Source organism: Macaca nemestrina, chromosome 2 (genome assembly GCF_043159975.1).
Source record: "Macaca nemestrina isolate mMacNem1 chromosome 2, mMacNem.hap1, whole genome shotgun sequence".
Classification (NCBI taxonomy): domain Eukaryota; kingdom Metazoa; phylum Chordata; class Mammalia; order Primates; family Cercopithecidae; genus Macaca; species Macaca nemestrina.
In genome coordinates, this window is record NC_092126.1 from 40,715,917 (window position 1) to 40,734,450 (window position 18,534).

General features: G+C 40.1%; 1 protein-coding gene across 1 annotated transcript; it reads right to left on the minus strand.

Annotated features, from left to right (window-relative positions):
* Window positions 1–767: 767 nt before the first annotated feature.
* On the minus strand, window positions 768–14,284 carry LOC105469935 (debranching RNA lariats 1). Its single transcript, XM_011721552.3, has 8 exons — window positions 13,943–14,284; window positions 12,842–12,966; window positions 10,951–11,031; window positions 9,763–9,848; window positions 6,774–6,998; window positions 3,183–3,263; window positions 2,754–2,899; window positions 768–1,984 (listed from the first exon to the last, which is right to left on the minus strand). Exons 1-8 carry the CDS (start codon window positions 14,137–14,139, stop codon window positions 1,291–1,293), a joined length of 1,635 nt encoding a protein of 544 aa, XP_011719854.1. The 5' UTR covers window positions 14,140–14,284; the 3' UTR covers window positions 768–1,290.
* Window positions 14,285–18,534: the final 4,250 nt, after the last annotated feature.

Below are 18,534 nucleotides of genomic sequence, written 5' to 3' on the forward strand. Positions count from 1 at the left end.
AAGTTAAAACACAATATGCTGGCTGGGCACGGTGGCTCACGCCTGTAATCCCAGCACTTTGGGAGGCCGAGGTGGGTGGATCACGAGGTCAGGAGATCAAGACCATCCTGGCTAACATGGTGAAACCCCGTTTTGTATTTTGTTTAGTAGTAAATAAAATACAAAAAATTAGTAAACAAAATACAAAACAAAATACAAAAAATTAGCCAGGCATGGTTGCAGGCGCCTGTAGTCCCAGCTACTCAGAAGGCTGAGGCAGGAGAATGGTGTGAACCCAGGAGGCGGAAGCTTGCAGTGAGCTGAGATCATGCCACTGCACTCCAGCCTCAGCAACAGAGTGAGACTGCGTCTCAAAAAAAAAAAAAACACAATATGCAAAAGTCAGCAGGGTTATACTAACCTCAGCAAATATAAGATTGTATGTTTACCAATGTTTAGTATTCAAAGTAGTTTATTTCCTGAAATCTTATATACCATCTTCAATTTCAATTTTTATTTGACAGATATTAAAAGCTGATTAGGAAAAATATTTATAATAAATGAAAAGAAAGCATACATAGTATATACAATGACTTGATTTTATAAAACAAAATATAATATAGCCATATTGTATACATCAAAATGTTTACAGTGATAGCAAGTCCTTGAAGGCAAAAATCCTTGTCTTACTTATCTTTATGGTCCCATATTATAGCAGAGTGCTTGGCACAAAGTAGATGTTAAATAAGTGTTTATTGTAAAAGTAGAAGTGAATAATGTATGTCTTCAAAAAAAAAAAGATACCCAGTCAAGTAAATATATTAAAGTTTTAATATGTTTGCATCTGAAACATACAAAAGCCTAAAGTCAATATCTAACTAAAATTCTCTAGTGTATCTTCATTATTATAAAGTTAAGTCTTTCGTCAAAAATTCAGCTCTAAAAATACGGTCTCAAAAATCATATATCTATATATAACACTAAGACAAGTAAATTGTCGGCCAGGCACAGTGGCTAACGCCTGTAATCTCAGCACTTTGGGAGGCCAAGACAGGTGGATCGCCTGAGGTCAGGAGTTTGAGACCAGCCTGGCCAACATGGTGAAACCCTGTCACTACTAAAAATTAACCGGGTGTGGTGGCGGGCACTTGTAGTCCCACCTACTTCGGAGGCTGAGGCAGGAGAATTCCTTGAACCCGGGAGGCAGAGGTTGCAGTGAGACGAGATCACGCCATTGCCCTCCAGTCTGTCTGACAAGAGTGAAATTCCGTCTCAAAAAAACAGAAACAAAAACAAAACAAGTAAATGGTCTTAAGCTGCATCATCATCATCATCCACTGCAGCATAAATGGCTTGATTCCTCCTCTTAATTTTTTTTCTTTGTTCAGGTTCGTGTTCATCACTCAACCTCTTCAATGACACCTTGGTTAAGTCCTCTCCATTCCCTGATTCCACAGTCCCACCAGGTTTCCCCTCTCTATCAACTGTGGAATCCACCGTATCATCAGAAGACACAATCATAGAGCCTGGCAAGATCCTGACATCAGAGAAACTTGCAGAAAACTCAGAAGCTTGATCAGAAGGTTCTACAGATGGTGTATTCATGTCACTATGTGCACTTACAATACTATCTTCATCTTCTTCTTCTTCATCTAACATTATTTCATCTGGATTAATAGAAGACAGAGCAGATGTGTCTGTATTATATTCACTCCGGTCTTCTCCAGAGTCATTACTCTCCACATCATCCTGTTCTTCATATTCACCACACACATGATGTTCTTCCTTGGACTTCTGAAGCCTAACATTGATGTCTGTGATGCCAAGTTGGGCACAAAATTCAGTAGTCTGAGGATTGATCCTATGAATCAGCTGCATTTGTGTCTGTGGCTTGCTAGGATCATAACAAGCAGCTGTTACACTAAAGTTACACGGAACCTTGAGGTCATGATTCAATTTTTCCAACACTTCTTTCATACCTTCTTCTGTTGCACTATAATCCCACCTATAAAAGTACAAAACAATAGCTTTTTACATTTTATTAGCTCTAAACAATAAATGATGAAGTCTAATTCTAGACTTCAGGTGCAAGGATAAAAAACAAGCCATCTATCAAAATTCCATTTTTAAAGTTACAGTTAATTTAGCAAAGGACCATTTAGAAATAAAAATAATTCTTAGAAAAAGCCATCTTTAACTCATACTCCAAAACAATTTTAATGTGTGGACTACATCTTCACCATATTATAGTTTTATGAACACTTATTCACTTATAAATTTATTTGAGGTAATGTTCAACAGTCCATTTTCCTGTCTCTTTTAGATGGAAAACCTGCAAACTGAATTGTTCTGATACTCATTCAACAATAATTCCCTTGATTAAAAACAACAGTGGAGGCCAGATACAGCGGCTCACACCTGTAATCCCAGTACTTTGGGAGGCCAAGGGAAGTGGATTGCTTGAGCTCAGGAGTTCAAGACCAACCTGGGCAACATGGGAAAGCCCCATCTGTACCAAAAATATCAAAAAATTAGCTGGGCATGGTGGCGTGTGCCTGTGGTCCCAGCTGCTCTGGGGGCAGGGGTAAGAGGATCCCTTTAGCCCAGGAGGCGGAGGATGCAGTGAGCTAAGATCCAAGATCACACCACCGTACTCCAGTTTGGACAACAGAGCTAGACCCCGTTACAAAACAAAACAAAACAAAACAAAGATGGGAGACACAAAAATTATGAATGCAATGGAAAAAGCAGGTCCTAAATAAAGTCTGACTTACCTTGCATGCAGGCCATTATTTTCAGGCATATTCCATAGGTGACCAGTCACATTAATAAGATCATCTGTAGCCCTGAGAATAGTGAGCCATTCAATATCATATTCCAAGTAATCAGGAGCACTGGGGTCATGTTCTATCTCTAATATCTACAGGATGAAATCAACATTAAGAAATATATATTTATTTTTAACAGCCTAAGAACTTTAATATAATTTAATAAAATAAAAAGAAATTTAATTTAAATTTAATCTCAATTAATTTTAAATAAACCCATTTAATTTTAAAACATGAATAACTAAAATACTCCCACAGAATTCTCAGAATATGTAAATTACAAAGAGCACAAAAAAATTCCGAAAGGAAAATTAATATTTTTTTAAGTCTCTGGAAGAGTACAACTATATTATAAAGCCACTTCGTTCTTCTTACCTGAAGAAAATCTCTATGTGGTAAGCATTTGTCCAAGGCTAAAAATTTGGTTGCTCTGGCTGTCTGTCCTTTATCCTTTGCCTGGACAATATGAATCGTGATTTAAGAAAGAATGTTAAAACAATCACAGTAATTCTTCATACACAGAATAGGATGAAAATAATCTTTATTACACATACCCCTAAGTTGTGTGTCAAAGGAATGACTGTTACTTTTCCAAAATAAGTTAATTCTATACACACTTGTGCGATAAGAGAAGGCATTTAACTTCTCAGAGCTTCAATTTTCCTACAAAATTCAAAGCAAAAACTAATGATGATGATATTAACTCAAAGCATTGAATATACATAAATCAAAGCTTAAAGGATTAAAGATAAAAGGATTAAAGATAAACAAAAGAGCTTAAAAGTAAACTGGCAGAACTAAAACTGTATAATTTTTAGAAGAACCCATAAGAGAAAATCTTTGTAACTGTGGGTTAGGCAAAGATTTCTTAGCTATACCACCAAAAATAGATGTGATATATCCATAGAATGAACTATTACTCAGCACTAAAAAGGAATGCAATATTGATACATGCTACAATATGAGTGAAACTCAAAATCAAGCAAATGAAAGAAATCAGTTGCCAAAGACTATATATTTTATGATTCCATTTAAATGAATGTTCAGGAAAGGCAAATCTATAGAAACACAAAGCAAGTTAGTGCTTGCCTGGGGCTGAGGGTAGGAACAAGGATTACCTGCAAGCAGGCACAAAGAATCTTCGGGGGTGATGGACAAGTTCTAAAACTAGATTATGTGATATTAGCACAACTCTGGAAACTTACTAAAAATCACTGAATTGTTCATTTAAAACGTGGTTTTTTTCTTTCTTTCTTTCTTTTTGAGACAGAGTCTTACTCTGTTGCCCAGATTGGAGTGCAGTGGCATGATCTTGGCTCACTGCAAACTCTGCCTCCCGGGCTCAAATGATTCTCATGTCTCAGCCTCCCAAATAGCTGGGATTACAAGTGTGCGCCAACATGCCCAGCTAATTTTTGTACTTTTAGTAGAGACATACTTTCGCCATGTTGGCCAGACTGGCCTCGAACTCCTGGCCTCAAGTGATCCACCTGCCTTGGCCTCCCAAAGTGCTGGGATTACAGGCATGAGCCACCACGCCAAAACATGTTTATTTTATGGTATGTAAATTATACTCCAATAAAGTTTTTTTTTCAAAGGTGAATTGTCAGAAACATGGGGGGAATCATAAACATGTAGGTCATTGTGTAAAAGGTTAAAAAGCCTTTCCCCAGCATCTCTAGTTAAAACCTGAACTCCAGAGCATGGCCTCTAGAAGGCAGTCATGATCTTGTTCCAGTTTCGTCATGGAGGAAAAAACACAATGAAGCAAGCTACGTATCTCCTGCTGAGGACCAAGCATCAGTTCAGTTCTGGTGAGGTACAAGTTGAGTATGCCTTATCTAAAATGCTTGGGACCAGAAGTGTTTTAAATTTCAGATTTTGGAATATTTGCAGAATACATACTGGTTGAATATCCTTAATCCAAAAATCTGAAAATTGTGTGTCATGTCAAAAATTTCAGATTCTAGAGCATTTCAGATTTCAGATTAGAGATGCTCAATCTATACTAAGAAAAATGGAAGGCATGGATATTATAGGCAGATATTGGCAGCAAAGCAGTTCCAAGGAAAAGTGATCTTTGGTGCTGGTAAAGGGGCTAAAATAGAAAGTGTCAGTCAGAGGAGGTTGAGAAGCCAATTACAAAGAGGTCAAACATATCATTAATGCAGAAACACAATGAAAAGAGTAACCTCTCTGTCTCCCAGTGAAACTGGGAAGTGAGAAGAATAAATCCCCAATAGAAAGGGCCTATAGGAATATTTTCAGACAAAACCTTCCAAACTGTGTTTGAGGAACATTTTTAAAGTGTACCTCTAAAACAGAAAAGTGTTTGGTTAAGTTTGGGAAGCATCACATTCTACTCGAAAGGGAATGCCCATTAGTGCAATAAAGACTCTCAGAAATTCTCTAAATGTTTCCAAGAAGAAATCTGTAACTCTGTTAACCCAGAATTTTCTAAACAGTTTTCCTATGGAATACTTTATGGGTAAGTCAGAGTTCAGCCAGAATCAGAGGTGAAAGGAAGAAATGCATACTTCCGGCCGGGCGCGGTGGCTCAAGCCTGTAATCCCAGCACTTTGGGAGGCCGAGACGGGTGGATCACGAGGTCAGGAGATCGAGACCATCCTGGTTAACACGGTGAAACCCCGTCTCTACTAAAAAATACAAAAAACTAGCCGGCCGAGGTGGCGGACGCCTGTAGTCCCAGCTACTCGGGAGGTGGAGGCAGGAGAATGGCATGAACCCGGGAGGCGGAGCTTGCAGTGAGCTGAGATCCCGCCACTGCACTCCAGCCTGGGTGACAGCGCGAGACTCCGTCTCAAAAAAAAAAAAAGAAAGAAATGCATACTTCCATAGAATTTTAATTATAAGTATATATTTATTTTCTACCTTCCATCAAGTACATCATCCATGCAGTTAAGCAAAGAAAACGGAGGATCATCCTGGACTCTCTTCTCCCCCAGTCACCAAATCACAATGATTCTCCTTCTAAAATCTCTCTAGAATCTACTTCATTCTCCGTATTCTCTCTTTGCCTTAGGTTAAAACCTTTTCTTTTGCTTAAATAGCCTGCTCTGCCTCCCATTTTACAGTACTCCAATCCATACACAACAATGCTGTCAAACTAATCTTTCTAAAATGAAAATCTGATTTCATCACTCCCCAAATTTCCCCACCATCTCTGGTTAAAACCCGAACTTCGGCCGGGCGCGGTGGCTCAAGCCTGTAATCCCAGCACTTTCGGGGGCCGAGACGGGAAGATCACGAGGTCAGGAGATCGAAACCATCCTGGCTAACACGGTGAAACCCCGTCTGTACTAAAAAATACAAAAAACTAGCCGGGCGAGGTGGCGAGCGCCTGTAGTTCCAGCTACTCGGGAGGCTGAGGCAGGACAATGGCGTAGACCCGGGAGGCGGAGCTTGCAGTGAGCTGAGATCCGGCCACTGCACTCCAGCCTGGGCGACAAAGCGAGACTCCGTCTCAAAAAAAAAAAAAACCTGAACTTCAGAGCATGGCCCCTAGAAGGCAGTTATGATCTTGTTCCAGCTTCATCAGTCCCTATGCCTTAGTCCCACAGGAACTACCTACAAGCGCTCAAACACCCCATGCTCTCAGACCTTTAGCCTCTGCACGTCAGTCCCTCTAAATAAAATACCCTTACAGTCTGTTTGTTCCTGGCACTTCAAGACTCAGTTCAGCTATCGCCTTTTGAAAACCTTCTCTATCGTCATCTCCCACGTTCCCATCCCACCAGTCTGGCTTATGTGCTCCCACTGCCTAAGTTTTCTCTCAAACTTACTGTACTATTTTGTAATTGCTTGTCTTTTCCCAGAATCATATATTGAGCTACTCATAAGAGGTAAGTTATATTTTACTTCTTTCTCTAACTTTACAACTGTGTCTGGTCCACAGATGTTCGATAAGTGTGTGTTAAATGAGAGAATAAATATTTTGTTTTCTACCTGATGCTGCATCAAGGCGGCAAACTTCACATGAAGGTGGGCAGAAAACCAATAAGTAGGTTTTAGATGCTCTAAAAGCTCTGAGGCAGCTGGACTTCCTAATGTGTTATTTTCCACTTCTTGTCGGAAAAAAGATTTAGTCTTAAGAAGTTGCTTCTTATTTCCATAATGATATATACTTCTTGGCCAATCATGAGACAAGAATATATCTATAGGCTGCTTCAGCTTTCAAAAGAGAAAAAGAAAAAAGAAAACTCTTAAAATAGGTTAATAAAAACAATCCCCTCCTTTTTCTCTACCACCATACAACCATTCACCCACTGAGATCTCTAGAATTCTGTGTAATTCATTTTAAGGACACTTTAAGAGAATGATAAAAATACTAGGCTACTCATTCATCTAGGCAAAGAAAAGGTGCATTTTCTCTGCTCATAAATCATTCTTATTTTCAGTGGCAAGGCAAGGCAATGGAGACAGACTCTGGACTGCCAATCGTCTAAGATCCTTAGCACTTAGCTTCTAAAATACACGACGACCATAGTTCTTTTCTTCTTTGGTAAAGAAATTACTACTTTGGGCTGGGGGCAGTGGTTCACGCCTGTAATCCCAGCACTTTGGGAGGCCGAGGCAGGTGATCACCTGAGGTCAGGAATTGGAAACGAGCCTGACCAACATGGTGAAACCCCGTCTCTACTAAAAATACAAAACCTAGCTGGGCGTCGTGGCATCTGCCTATAATCCCAGCTATTAGGGAGACTGAGGTAGGAGAATCGCTTGAACCCGGGAGGTGGAGGTTGCAGTAAGCCGAGATCATGCCATTGCACTCCAGCCTGGGCAACAAGGGTGAAACTCCATCTCAAAAAAAGAAAAAAGAAATTACTATTTTGAAGATCCAGAGAAACCAGATTTCACGAGACCTCTAACATGACTGATTCAGTAAACCCAAAGATTTATCAGGAAAAAAAAAATTATAATAGGCTGACATAGTATACACTAAAAAACTCTGTTTACTACATAAATTAGTATTTAATTAAACAACTAAAGGAAACAAAATATACTCCAGACTTATCTCCAGAACCTTCAAGTAATCTGAAACGAATACTCGAAAAACGAAATTAAAACCACTTAAATACCGGCTGGGCGCAGTGGTTCATGCCTGTAATCCCAGCACTTTGGAAGCCTGAGGTGGGTGGATCACCTGAAGGTCAGGAGTTCGAGACCAGCCTGGCCAACATGGTGAAACCCCTTCTCTACTTAAAATATAAAAAATTAGCCGGGCGTGGTGGCGGGCACCTGTAATCCCAGCTATTCAAGAGGCTGAGGCAGGAGAATCACTTGAACCCAGGAGGCAGAGCATGCAGTGAGCTAAGATCGCACCATTGCACTCCAGCTTGGGCAACAAGAGTAAAACTTTGTCTCAAAAAAAAAAAAAAAACTTAGGTAACTGCTCAAGACAATACAAAATATTAGATATGACTAACCACTGAATAACTGGTATGGCCAATAGATGCAACAAAAATTCAGACTAGGGTAATGACTCTAAACTAGAAAAGTCATGGTTGGCTGGGCATGGTGGCTCATGCCTGTAATCCCAGCACTTTGGAGGCCAAGGCAGGAGGATTGCTTGAGTTTAGGAGTTTGAGACGAGCCTGGACAACATGGCGAAACTCTGTCTCTAAAAAAATACAAAAAAAATTAGCTGGGCGAGGTGATGCATGCCTGTAGTCCAAGCTACTCAGGAGGCTGAAGTGGGAGGATCACCCAAGCCTGACAGATTGAGGCTGCAGTGAGCCAAGCCATGATCATACCACTGTACTCCAGCCTGGGTGACAGAGTGAGACCTTGTCTCAAAAAAAAGAAGAAAAGTCATGGTTGGGAAATGGCATCTAAGTTGGGTCTTAAAGGACTGGTAGGATTTAGATAGGTGAAAGAGAAAATCTATTTGAGGGAACTGTATGCACAGAGCATAAAAGAAACACTTGCAAGCATCGTTAGGCTCCTGCAGAGGCTCTACAGACAGTGTGATGGGCATGAGTGCAGTCAGGCAGGCTCTACCACTAAACTTTGGGAAGTCCTGGGCAGGTTACTTACCTGTCTGAGCCTTGGTTTCTCATCCGTAAAGGAATGAAGTTAAGAGTAAGATCTATCTCATAGGATTTGAGTGGAGATTATATGAAATACCAAGTGTGAAGTCTGCTTGGCCCAGTGTCAGCCATGTAATGGGTTCTCAAACGAAAACCTAGTCTCACCTACTCTGCAATTAAGCAGTGTTTCCATACCACCTTCACAATTTTCCCATTTCCTCTATCATCTTTACTATTACTTATTTTCTATTTAACACCATTACTTAATTACTATTACATAAAATGTTTAATATTTTCTTTAAAATATCACTTTAATATTTTCTTTTAAATATAATTTTATTTTAATAGGTATTCCTTAGTCTTACCCTAAGTAATATCTGAAATCATGAATTAAATGTTTCATTCTTACTAAAATAAACTCATAATTATTGAAGTAAAAAAAAATTTGCTGGGCACGGTGGCTCATACCTGTAATCCCAGCACTTTGGGAGGCTGAGGCAGGCAGATCACCTGAGGTCAGGAGTTCAAGACCAGCCTAGCCAACATGGTGAAACCCTGCCTTTACTAAAAATACAAAAAATTAGGCAGGTGTGGTGGTGGGCACCCGTAGTTCCAGTTACTCAGAAGGTTGAGCCACAAGACTCGCTTGAACCCAGGAGGCGGAGGTTGCAGTGAGCTGAGATCACGCCACTGCACTTCAGCCTGGACGACAGAGTGATATTCTGTCTCAAAAAAAGAAAAACAAAATGTTCATCGTGAAACTCCTAAAAACAACTCAAGATCCACATTAAAAAAATACTGAATTTCTCTTCTTGAAAGTAGCATACCAATATGACCAAAATACATTTTGGTACAGAATTACTTCAAAATTTTTTCAAGTCTGCTGTAATGCACTTTTTACATACCTGTTTTAATTTATAGACTTCAATATTTCTCACATGATATATACTCCTGATTGTAGATGAATTATAAGGGGGGCACTCAAAATGACCTTAGATTGAAGAAGAAAAAAAAGCTATATTCAATTTCCTTAAACACTGCAAATACAAAGACATATACACAAGTTTCCAAAATATCATGTACACCTTCAGTATATATGATTTTAAAAAGTTATCTAGGGAAATTTTTTTAAAAGATGGTGGACTGCAGTCTCCTGTGCGGGCTCAACTAAGGGTGTATGTGCTTTCTAAGGTCCCACACATGGTTGCTGGCACACTTCAGTTACTTTCTAAATGTTGACTGGAGACTAGTTCCTTACGCCCAATATTAATAAAATAACAAATTATTGTTGTTTTAAGCCAAAAAAGAAATATGTGTATTACATGCATAAATGATATCCCTGAGATAAAACAGAAAAAACTGATAAACATCTTCCCAAGAGTGGTTCCAATTTGTACTCACACCTGCCACAGAGAAGACAGCCTATTTTGTACCTCCATTTCAACAGTTTAGAATAAGAAAGAGCCAAGCGGCAGGGAACAGACTTGTAACAGTTACATTCAGGATGTAAGTTTTAGCTGCCAACTTAATTCATGAAATTTGTGAAATTGATGTGAATCCAAGCTATTCCGTTAATTTTGAAATCAAGGTATAATTCATTCAAACACAATGAAATGAATAGGCAGTTGTGATATATAATGGAATATTATTCACAGATGAACAGATTAGATTACATGTATCAACACGGATTTCAAAACATGTTAAAGAAGCAAGTTGGAGAAAGATACAAGCAATATGATACATTTATATGAAGCTTAAAACAAGTACATTGTTTAAAGCTCTTATACATGTGGTAATGATGTAAAATAATCAAGTAAATTATAATCACCAAATTCAACATAGTGACTGCCTGGCAAAGAGAGGGAGGGAAGAAAAGAAGGGAATGAGATTGAGGACAGATAAACAATGAACTTTAATTGTATCTATACTGTTTTATTTCTTAAAAATAAAAATAAAAACTAGCAAAATACTAAGACGTGATAAAACTAGATCAAGGATACAAAGATATATGAAAGAGTCAAAGTATATATTATGCTTAAGTTACTCTGGGGCATGCGAGTTCTAAAGTTTAAAAATAATTCTCAAAACAATACCTTTCCGATAGTCATGAGATTTAAAGATACCAGAGATTCCACCGATCCTTACACCTCGGTATTTTACCACACCAGCCAAACCTAAACAGTACAGTTAAATAAAATTACTGTAGGTAAAAGGAATCTCTTTACACTGACTGAATAAACCATTCCATTTAGATGGAATTCCACACAGTTCTAAAATTATTTGAAAATTAAGCACCATGATGAGGTTACCCTTTTTACATAATAATATGCCAACAGTGTATTAGGGATATATTATAAAAGTATATAAAGGCGAGGTCTGGAATTAGATGAGCCAAAACATTAAGTAGATTGCGGAAGGGACAAATGAGATAGGGTGCTGAAAGTGAAACAGACATAATTTGGTAACTAACTGAATACACGGGGGAGGTAGTGGGAGGCGGAAAATGTCCTATGATGGACTTACATGTATAAACCTGAAAATCAACAGGTAAGGTATAAAGAACCTGCAGCTTCTAGTTTCATTTCTGATTGATCATCTTCTGACAATTTCACTTTTTCACAATATTGTAATATAGAACGAATACATCAAAAGATGATCAATAAGTAGCAAAGTAGGGAAACTAAATTTCTGAAATTACAATCTCATCATTGGTAAAACCTATAAACAGTTCTAGAAAGAATATACATTTAAATAAAGGGATGAAGCTAGGTGGGATGGCTCATCCCTGTAATCTTACCACTTTGGAGGCCCAGGTGGGCGGATCACTTTGAGCTTATGAGTTCGAGACCAGCGTGGAAAACATGGCCAAACTCAGTCTCCACAAAACAATACAAAAAAACAAAAAAATTAGCCAGGCATGGTGGTACACGCTTGAAGTCACAGCTACTTGGGAGGCTGTGGTGGGAGGATGGCTTGAGCCTGGAAGGCCAGAGGCTGAGATGAATGAGCTAAGATGGAGCCACTGCACTCCAGCCAGGGCAACAGAACCAGACCTTGTCTCGAAAAATAAAGGGATGAAAAGGCTATATAGTTTATAGGGACTAATATTGAAACAATCTAATCAAATCTGTCAATCTAAAAGCAGATTATAGGAAATGCAGAGGATAAAAGGAATCCAATCAGCTAAACCCTGAATGCAGGAAATGCCACAGGACAAATTTCGTGTTTTCTTCAGCAAGTAAATGGCATGAAAAAGAGAGACAGGGAGATTATTATAGTCTAATAGACTTCAGAGTCGTGACAACCAAATGAAATGGGCTGGCCTTGTCTGGGTCCTATTTAAACCAATTGTAAAGCAGACATCCCTAGGTTAAGCAGGGAAATCTGACCATGAACATGGCAATAGATAATGAGTACTTCAGTTAAGTATAATAACAGTACTGTAGTAGTATTTTTAAAGATCCTCATCACTTAAAAACATGTACTGAAATATGTATAAGTGAAATAATCTAACAGTTGGATTTGCTTTAAATACTCTAGTCATCTCTTCCCACAAAAGAAAAAAAAAACAAAAAAAAAAAAAACCAGGAGACTTCAATATAATAGTCGTTGAAGCTGGGTAACAGGTACTGAGATTCATCATGCTATACTCTACTTTTGTGTATGCTTAAGAATTTCTATTAATAAAAGTTTAAGGTCTTTTTTTAATTCAATAAAAATTATAAGAAAAAAATGAAGCGATTACAAATAGTGTGTGAGGTCTTTCAATTATATTAGCTAGTGCTTAAAACACTAGATGAAGGGCATATTATCATGATCAACCATTTAATAATTAACTATCTTAATTAAATTTTCATGATTAACTATTTAGATTAATGACATTCTCCAAACACCATACCTGTCAAGACACAGCCCAACTAGCGCAAATCCTGATAGACTCTTCCATCCCGGGAAAAAAAATTATCCACAAACACAATCACATACCTAAATAATAAATGTTTGGTGCCACCCAGCCACCATAGGGTAACTCTTGCAAATGATTTGAGGCTTCATGGTTTCCCCCAATGAAGAGCGTGAGAACTGGGGCCTTTTTCTCTCCAGAGTAATACCTAGAACATAAGAGCAAAGTCAGTTACCACAATTGGGCATACTAGAAAAGCAAGTAAGTTCTGAAAAAACAACAACAAAAAGAAATTGACCTCATCATAAAAGTTAAAAAGCTCTTTCAAAAGGAATTGCCCGGGGCTGGGCGCGGTGGCTCACTCCTGTAATCCCAGCACTTTGGAAGGCCGAGGGGGGCGGATCCCCTGAGGTCTAGAGTTCGAGACCAATCTGGCCAACGTGGTGAAACCCCGTCTCTACTAAAAATGCAAAAATTAGCAGGGTATAATCCCAGCTACTCGGGAGGCTGAGGTAGGAGAATCACTTCAACCCAGGAGACGGAGGTTGCAGTGAGTCAGGATCGCGGTACTGCACTCCAGCCTGGGCAACAGAGTGAAACTCTGTCTCAAAAAAAAAAAAAAAAAAAAATTGCCCAGTATCCATCCTTGCCCTTAGGAATGAAGAGCTTCCACCTTGGGCCTCAAGTCAGTGCCTGTTCAAATAAGTCAAGAACTGTGTCGAGTTCATTGCCATAACCTTATCTTTCTAGAATCACAAGCACATAGCAGGCGCCCAGTAAAAACTCCAGGATCACTAAATGAACTAATTCCAGAGTCCTATCAAGTACAAGGTAGCTATCTAAACCTGTCAGCTTCTTCCTCCAGGTTGTCCCCTCCCAGGCTTCGATCCCGTGTGAAATGGATAAAGATGGGTGTATGGAAAGAAGGAAAGTGACATTTCCTAAGCTCCTAATGAGATAGGGTGCTGAAAGTTAAGCAGACACAATTTGGTACCTAACTGAATACAGTACCTAACTGAATACATTTCCCGCCTCCCACTACCTCACCCCTGTATTCAGTTAGGTACCAGTTAGAGACACAGAGCGAACAAAGGATCTAAGGGAAACAGGCAGCCAGGGGCAGAGGGAAATCGAACCCAGTCCCACGCCGCACCGCCAAGTCCCGGCCCGGACCGCGTCCTCACCTGTAGAAGGTTTGCATGTGGCGGTACTTGGGCGGCACGGCCATGCAGCGTAGGTCCGCCTCGTTGCGCACCGCCTGGAAGTCGCCGCAGCACAGCAAGAGGTCGACAGGCCCCGGGCCGCGCCGCTCCGCCAGCGCCAGCGTCTCATAGATCTTATCCAGCTCGCCGTGGCAGCAGCCGGCCACAGCCACCCGCATTCTGCCGGCCCGAGGAGGTGAGCGCTGCCTGCAACGCACTACACCACAGCCTGCCCAGGCCCGAATGATCGCTCAGCTCCCGCCAACTTTAATAAGTAGAGCCACAGCCTGGTGTAGACGCCTGCAAAATAATTCACTTCCGGTTTCCAGATCTCGCGATAGAGGAACCGGGAAGGTCAAACCTAACTCCGGGATCCCAGGGAACTTATTTTCTTTTTTCTTTTTTTGATATTATTGTTTTATGCAGTCAATATTTTTTTCGTATATACATCCACAAATGTACTCTTTCCATTCTTACTCTCTTCTTCCTGGATTTCCATTTTTCTCTTTGGGATCATTTTTCTTCAGTCTGAAGAACTCAGTTTAGTTTTCCTGTTTGTTTAGTGTAGGCCAACCACAGATGAATTTTTTTCTAGATATTTGTTTGTTTAAAAATGTCTTTCCACTCTGGGCAAAATGGTGAAACTCTATCTCTACTAAAAATACAAAAATTAGCCAGGCTCGGTACCGGAGGTCTGTAATAACAGCTACTCCAAAGGCCAAGGCAGGAGAATTCCTCAAACCCAGAAGGTGGAGTTTGCAGTGACCCGAGATCACGCTCCTGCACTCCAGCCTGGGCAACAAGCGAGACTCCGTCAAAAAAAAAAAAAAAAAAAAAAAAAAAAAAAAAAAAGAAAAAAGAGAAAGAGAGAGATAAGAAAAGAGGCCGGTTGCACTGGCTCACACCTGTAATCCCAACACTTTGTGAGGCCGAGGCAGGTGGATCACGAGGTCAGGAGTTGGAGAGCAGCATGGCCAACATGGTGAAACCCCATCTCTACTAAAGATACAAAAAATTAGCTGGGCGTGGTGGCTTACACCTGTAATCCCAGCTATTTGGGAGGTTGGGACAGGAGAATCGTTTGAACCCAGGAGGCAAAGGTTGCAGTGACCTGAGATCGTGCCATTGTACTCCAGCCTGGGTGACAGGGTGAGACTCTGTCAGAAGGAAGGAAGGGAGGGAGGGAGGGAGGGAGGGAGGGAGGGAGGAATCTTTGTTTCACCTTAATTTATAAAGGATGTGTTTACTGAGTACTGAATACTAGTTAAGCAGTGTGTTTTTGTCTTTGTTTTACAAAGCATTTCAAAAATAGCATTCTATTATATTTTGACTTGCATTATCTTCTATGAGAAGTCACCTATACACTTAATTTTTTTTCATTGAAAGTAATGTGTCTTTTTTTTTTTTTTTTTTTTTTTTTTTTTGAGACAGTCTCTCGCTCTCTGTTGCCCAGGCTGGAGTGCGGTGGCATGATCTCGGCTCACTGCAACCTCTGCCCTTCGAGTTCAAGCGATTCTCCTGCCTCAGCCTCCCAAGTAGCTGGGATTACAGGCGCACACCACCATGCCCAGCTAATTTTTTGTATTTTTAGTAGAGACAGGGTTTCACCACGATGGCCAAGCTGGTTTCGAACTCGTGACCTCAAGTGATCCTCCCACCTCGGCCTCCCAAAGTGCTAAGATTAAGGTGTTAGCCACTCTGCCCGGCCAGTAATGTGCCTTTTTCTTTGCTGTTTACTGTTAATCTCTTTCTCTTCTTTCTCTCCCTACTCCTTACAGCTATTTTAATAAAATATGTCTAAGTGTTTTTTGTTTTGTTTTTTTGAACCTATCTCATTTATGCTTTCTGAATCTATAGCTTGGTATCTTTTTTCAGTTTTGGAAAAATCTTGGTCAGTTTCTACTTAAATGTTGCTTTTTTTTTTTTTTTTTTTTCCTGTCTTTTCCTACTCCTTTGGAATTTTTCCATGGTATTTTATCTATCTTTTATTTCTGTTCCATAGTTCTCGTTTTTATCAGTGTTTTATTTTGGATAATTTCTAATAACCTGTCTTCTAGTTTACTAATCCTATTTTGTTCTATTTCCAATGTATAAACTCATTTGTTAATGTTTTAACATAGTCCTTTTCAATTTTAGGATTCATATTGGATTATTTTCCAGTAAAGCCAATAGTTTAAAGAGATTCTTTATCTTTTAATTTGTTTTCTTCATCTTTTCCTCTCTTTCTCTCATATATTAATCATAGTTATTTTAGGTTGCCTATCTTCTAAGCCCAATATCTTATCTGCAGAGCTGATTCTATTGTCTATTTTTGTTTCATTGGATTCTTAGTTTAAAAATCTCGTTTCTTGGCCGCAGTGACTCCCGCCTGTTGTCCCAGCTTTGGGAGGCCAAGGCGGGTGGATCTCTTGAAGCCAGGAGTTCGAGACCAGCCTGGCTAACATGGTGAAACCCTGTCTCTACTAAAAATATAAAACTTAGCCCGGCGTGGGCCTGGCGCAGTGGCTCGCGCCTGTAATCCCAGCACTTTGGGAGGCCGAGGCGGGCGGATCACGAGGTCAGGAGATCGAGACCATCCTGGCTAACATAGTGAAACCCTGTCTGTACTAAAAATACAAAAAAATTAGCCGGGCATGGTGGCAGGTGCCTGTAGTCCCAGCTACTCGGGAGGCTGAGGAATGAGAATGGCGTGAACCCGGGAGGCGGAGCTTGCAGTGAGCGGAGATCGCGCCACTGCACTCCAGCCTGGGCGACAAGGCAAGAAAACTTAGCCAGGCGTGATGGCGCACGCCTGTAATCCCAGCTACTTGGGAGGCTGAGGCGGGAGAATCGCTTGAACTCGGGAGGCGGAGGTTGCAGTGAGCCGAGATCGCACCACTGCACTCCAGCCTGGGTTACAGAGTGAGACCCTGTCTCAAAAAGAATAAATAAATAAATATCTCGTTTCTGGTCTATCTGTATCTATATCTGTATCTGTATCTATAGTGAGCGGAGATTTCACCACTGCACTCCAGCCTTGGGGACACAGCAAGACCTTGTCTCCAAAAAAAGAAAAAAAAGAAGAAGAAGAAGAAAAGAGGATTCTTGGGCTTGGTTTGTCTTCACCTATCTTTACAGGTCCTTGAGTCCTAGCAGTCTCACGGATGCTAAAATTCAAAACTAGGATAGTAAATAAAATCCCCAAAAGTAGGAATTTAGTTTGATAAAATTAAACCAAGATAAACGAGCAAGCAGGCGCAAATGGTGGATTCCTTAGGACGAACCTCTCAAGGCAAAGACAATTACCTGAAAGTGAATTAGAATTTAAAAAAATATTTTTTAAACACCCCAAAATAATTATTTTTAAATAAAACTTTAAAATCCACCGAGGATTTAAAAACTATCTCCCTCCGCCGGGTGCGGTGGCTTACGCCTGTAATTTCAGCACTGTGGAAGGCCAAGGCGGGCGGATCACTTGACATCAGGAGTTTGAGACCAGCCTGGCCAACATGGTGAAACCGTCTCTACTAAAAATACATAAATTAGCCCGGCGTGGTGGCACGCGCCTACTACTCCTCCTCCTCCCAGCTTCTGGGGAGGCTGAGGCAGGAGAATTGCTTGAACCTGGGAGGCGGAGGTTGTAGTGAGCCGAGATCGCGCCACTGCACTCCAGCCTGGGAGAGACGGAGCGAGATTCCGTCTCAAAAACAAACGAACAAAAAAACAAACAAAACAAAAAAATTACCTCCCTCTAAGAGATTCTAAAATTATCAGTTTCTTTTTTTTCCTTTAAGTGGCCAAGGACTTTTCATTTTCCTGACAAATAGTTTTCCTAACTAGAATGCAAGCTAAATGAAAGTAGGTGAATATTTCTAAAACTTTCAGAAAGGAAGATGACCAAACTGGTAAATAAAGAATGACTGGGCCAGGCAAAGTGGCTCACACCTGTAAGCCCAGCACTTTGGGAGGCTGAGGTGGGTGGATCACTTGAGGTCAGGAGTTCCAGACCAGCCTGGCCAACATGGTGAAACCCTGTCTCTACTAAAGATACAAAAAATTAGCTGGGCATGGTGGTGAGTGCCTGTAATCCCAGCTACTCGGGAGGCTGAGGCAGGAGAATCGCTTGAACTTGGAGGCAGAGGTTGCAGCTACTGTACTCCAGCCTGGGCAACAGAGTTAGACTCTGTCTCAAAAAAAAAAAAGGATGAGTGACCAAGACAAAAACAAGCAAAGAAAACACCTCTGGAAAACTTAATCAAGAAAAGATAATCTAATCAAGGTAGTACAGAGAATAATAAATCCATCTCTTACCATGTAAAAAAATTAATTAAAATAAATATTCTAAGAAAAAACACCAAAATTAATTAAAAATGAAGCAGTACATGTAAACAGAACAATGATAATAGGAGACACTGTAAAGATTATCAAAGACATGAAGGCATTGTGTCCAGAGTGATGTTGGAGCAATTTATTTCAAATTTACAAGGAAGATATAATTTTCATGATGCTTACATTGATTGGGAGGGTAGAAAAATATGGAAATCTAATAGTTCTGATTAGTTTTAAATATTTTATTTTCCTTCTATATAGATGTT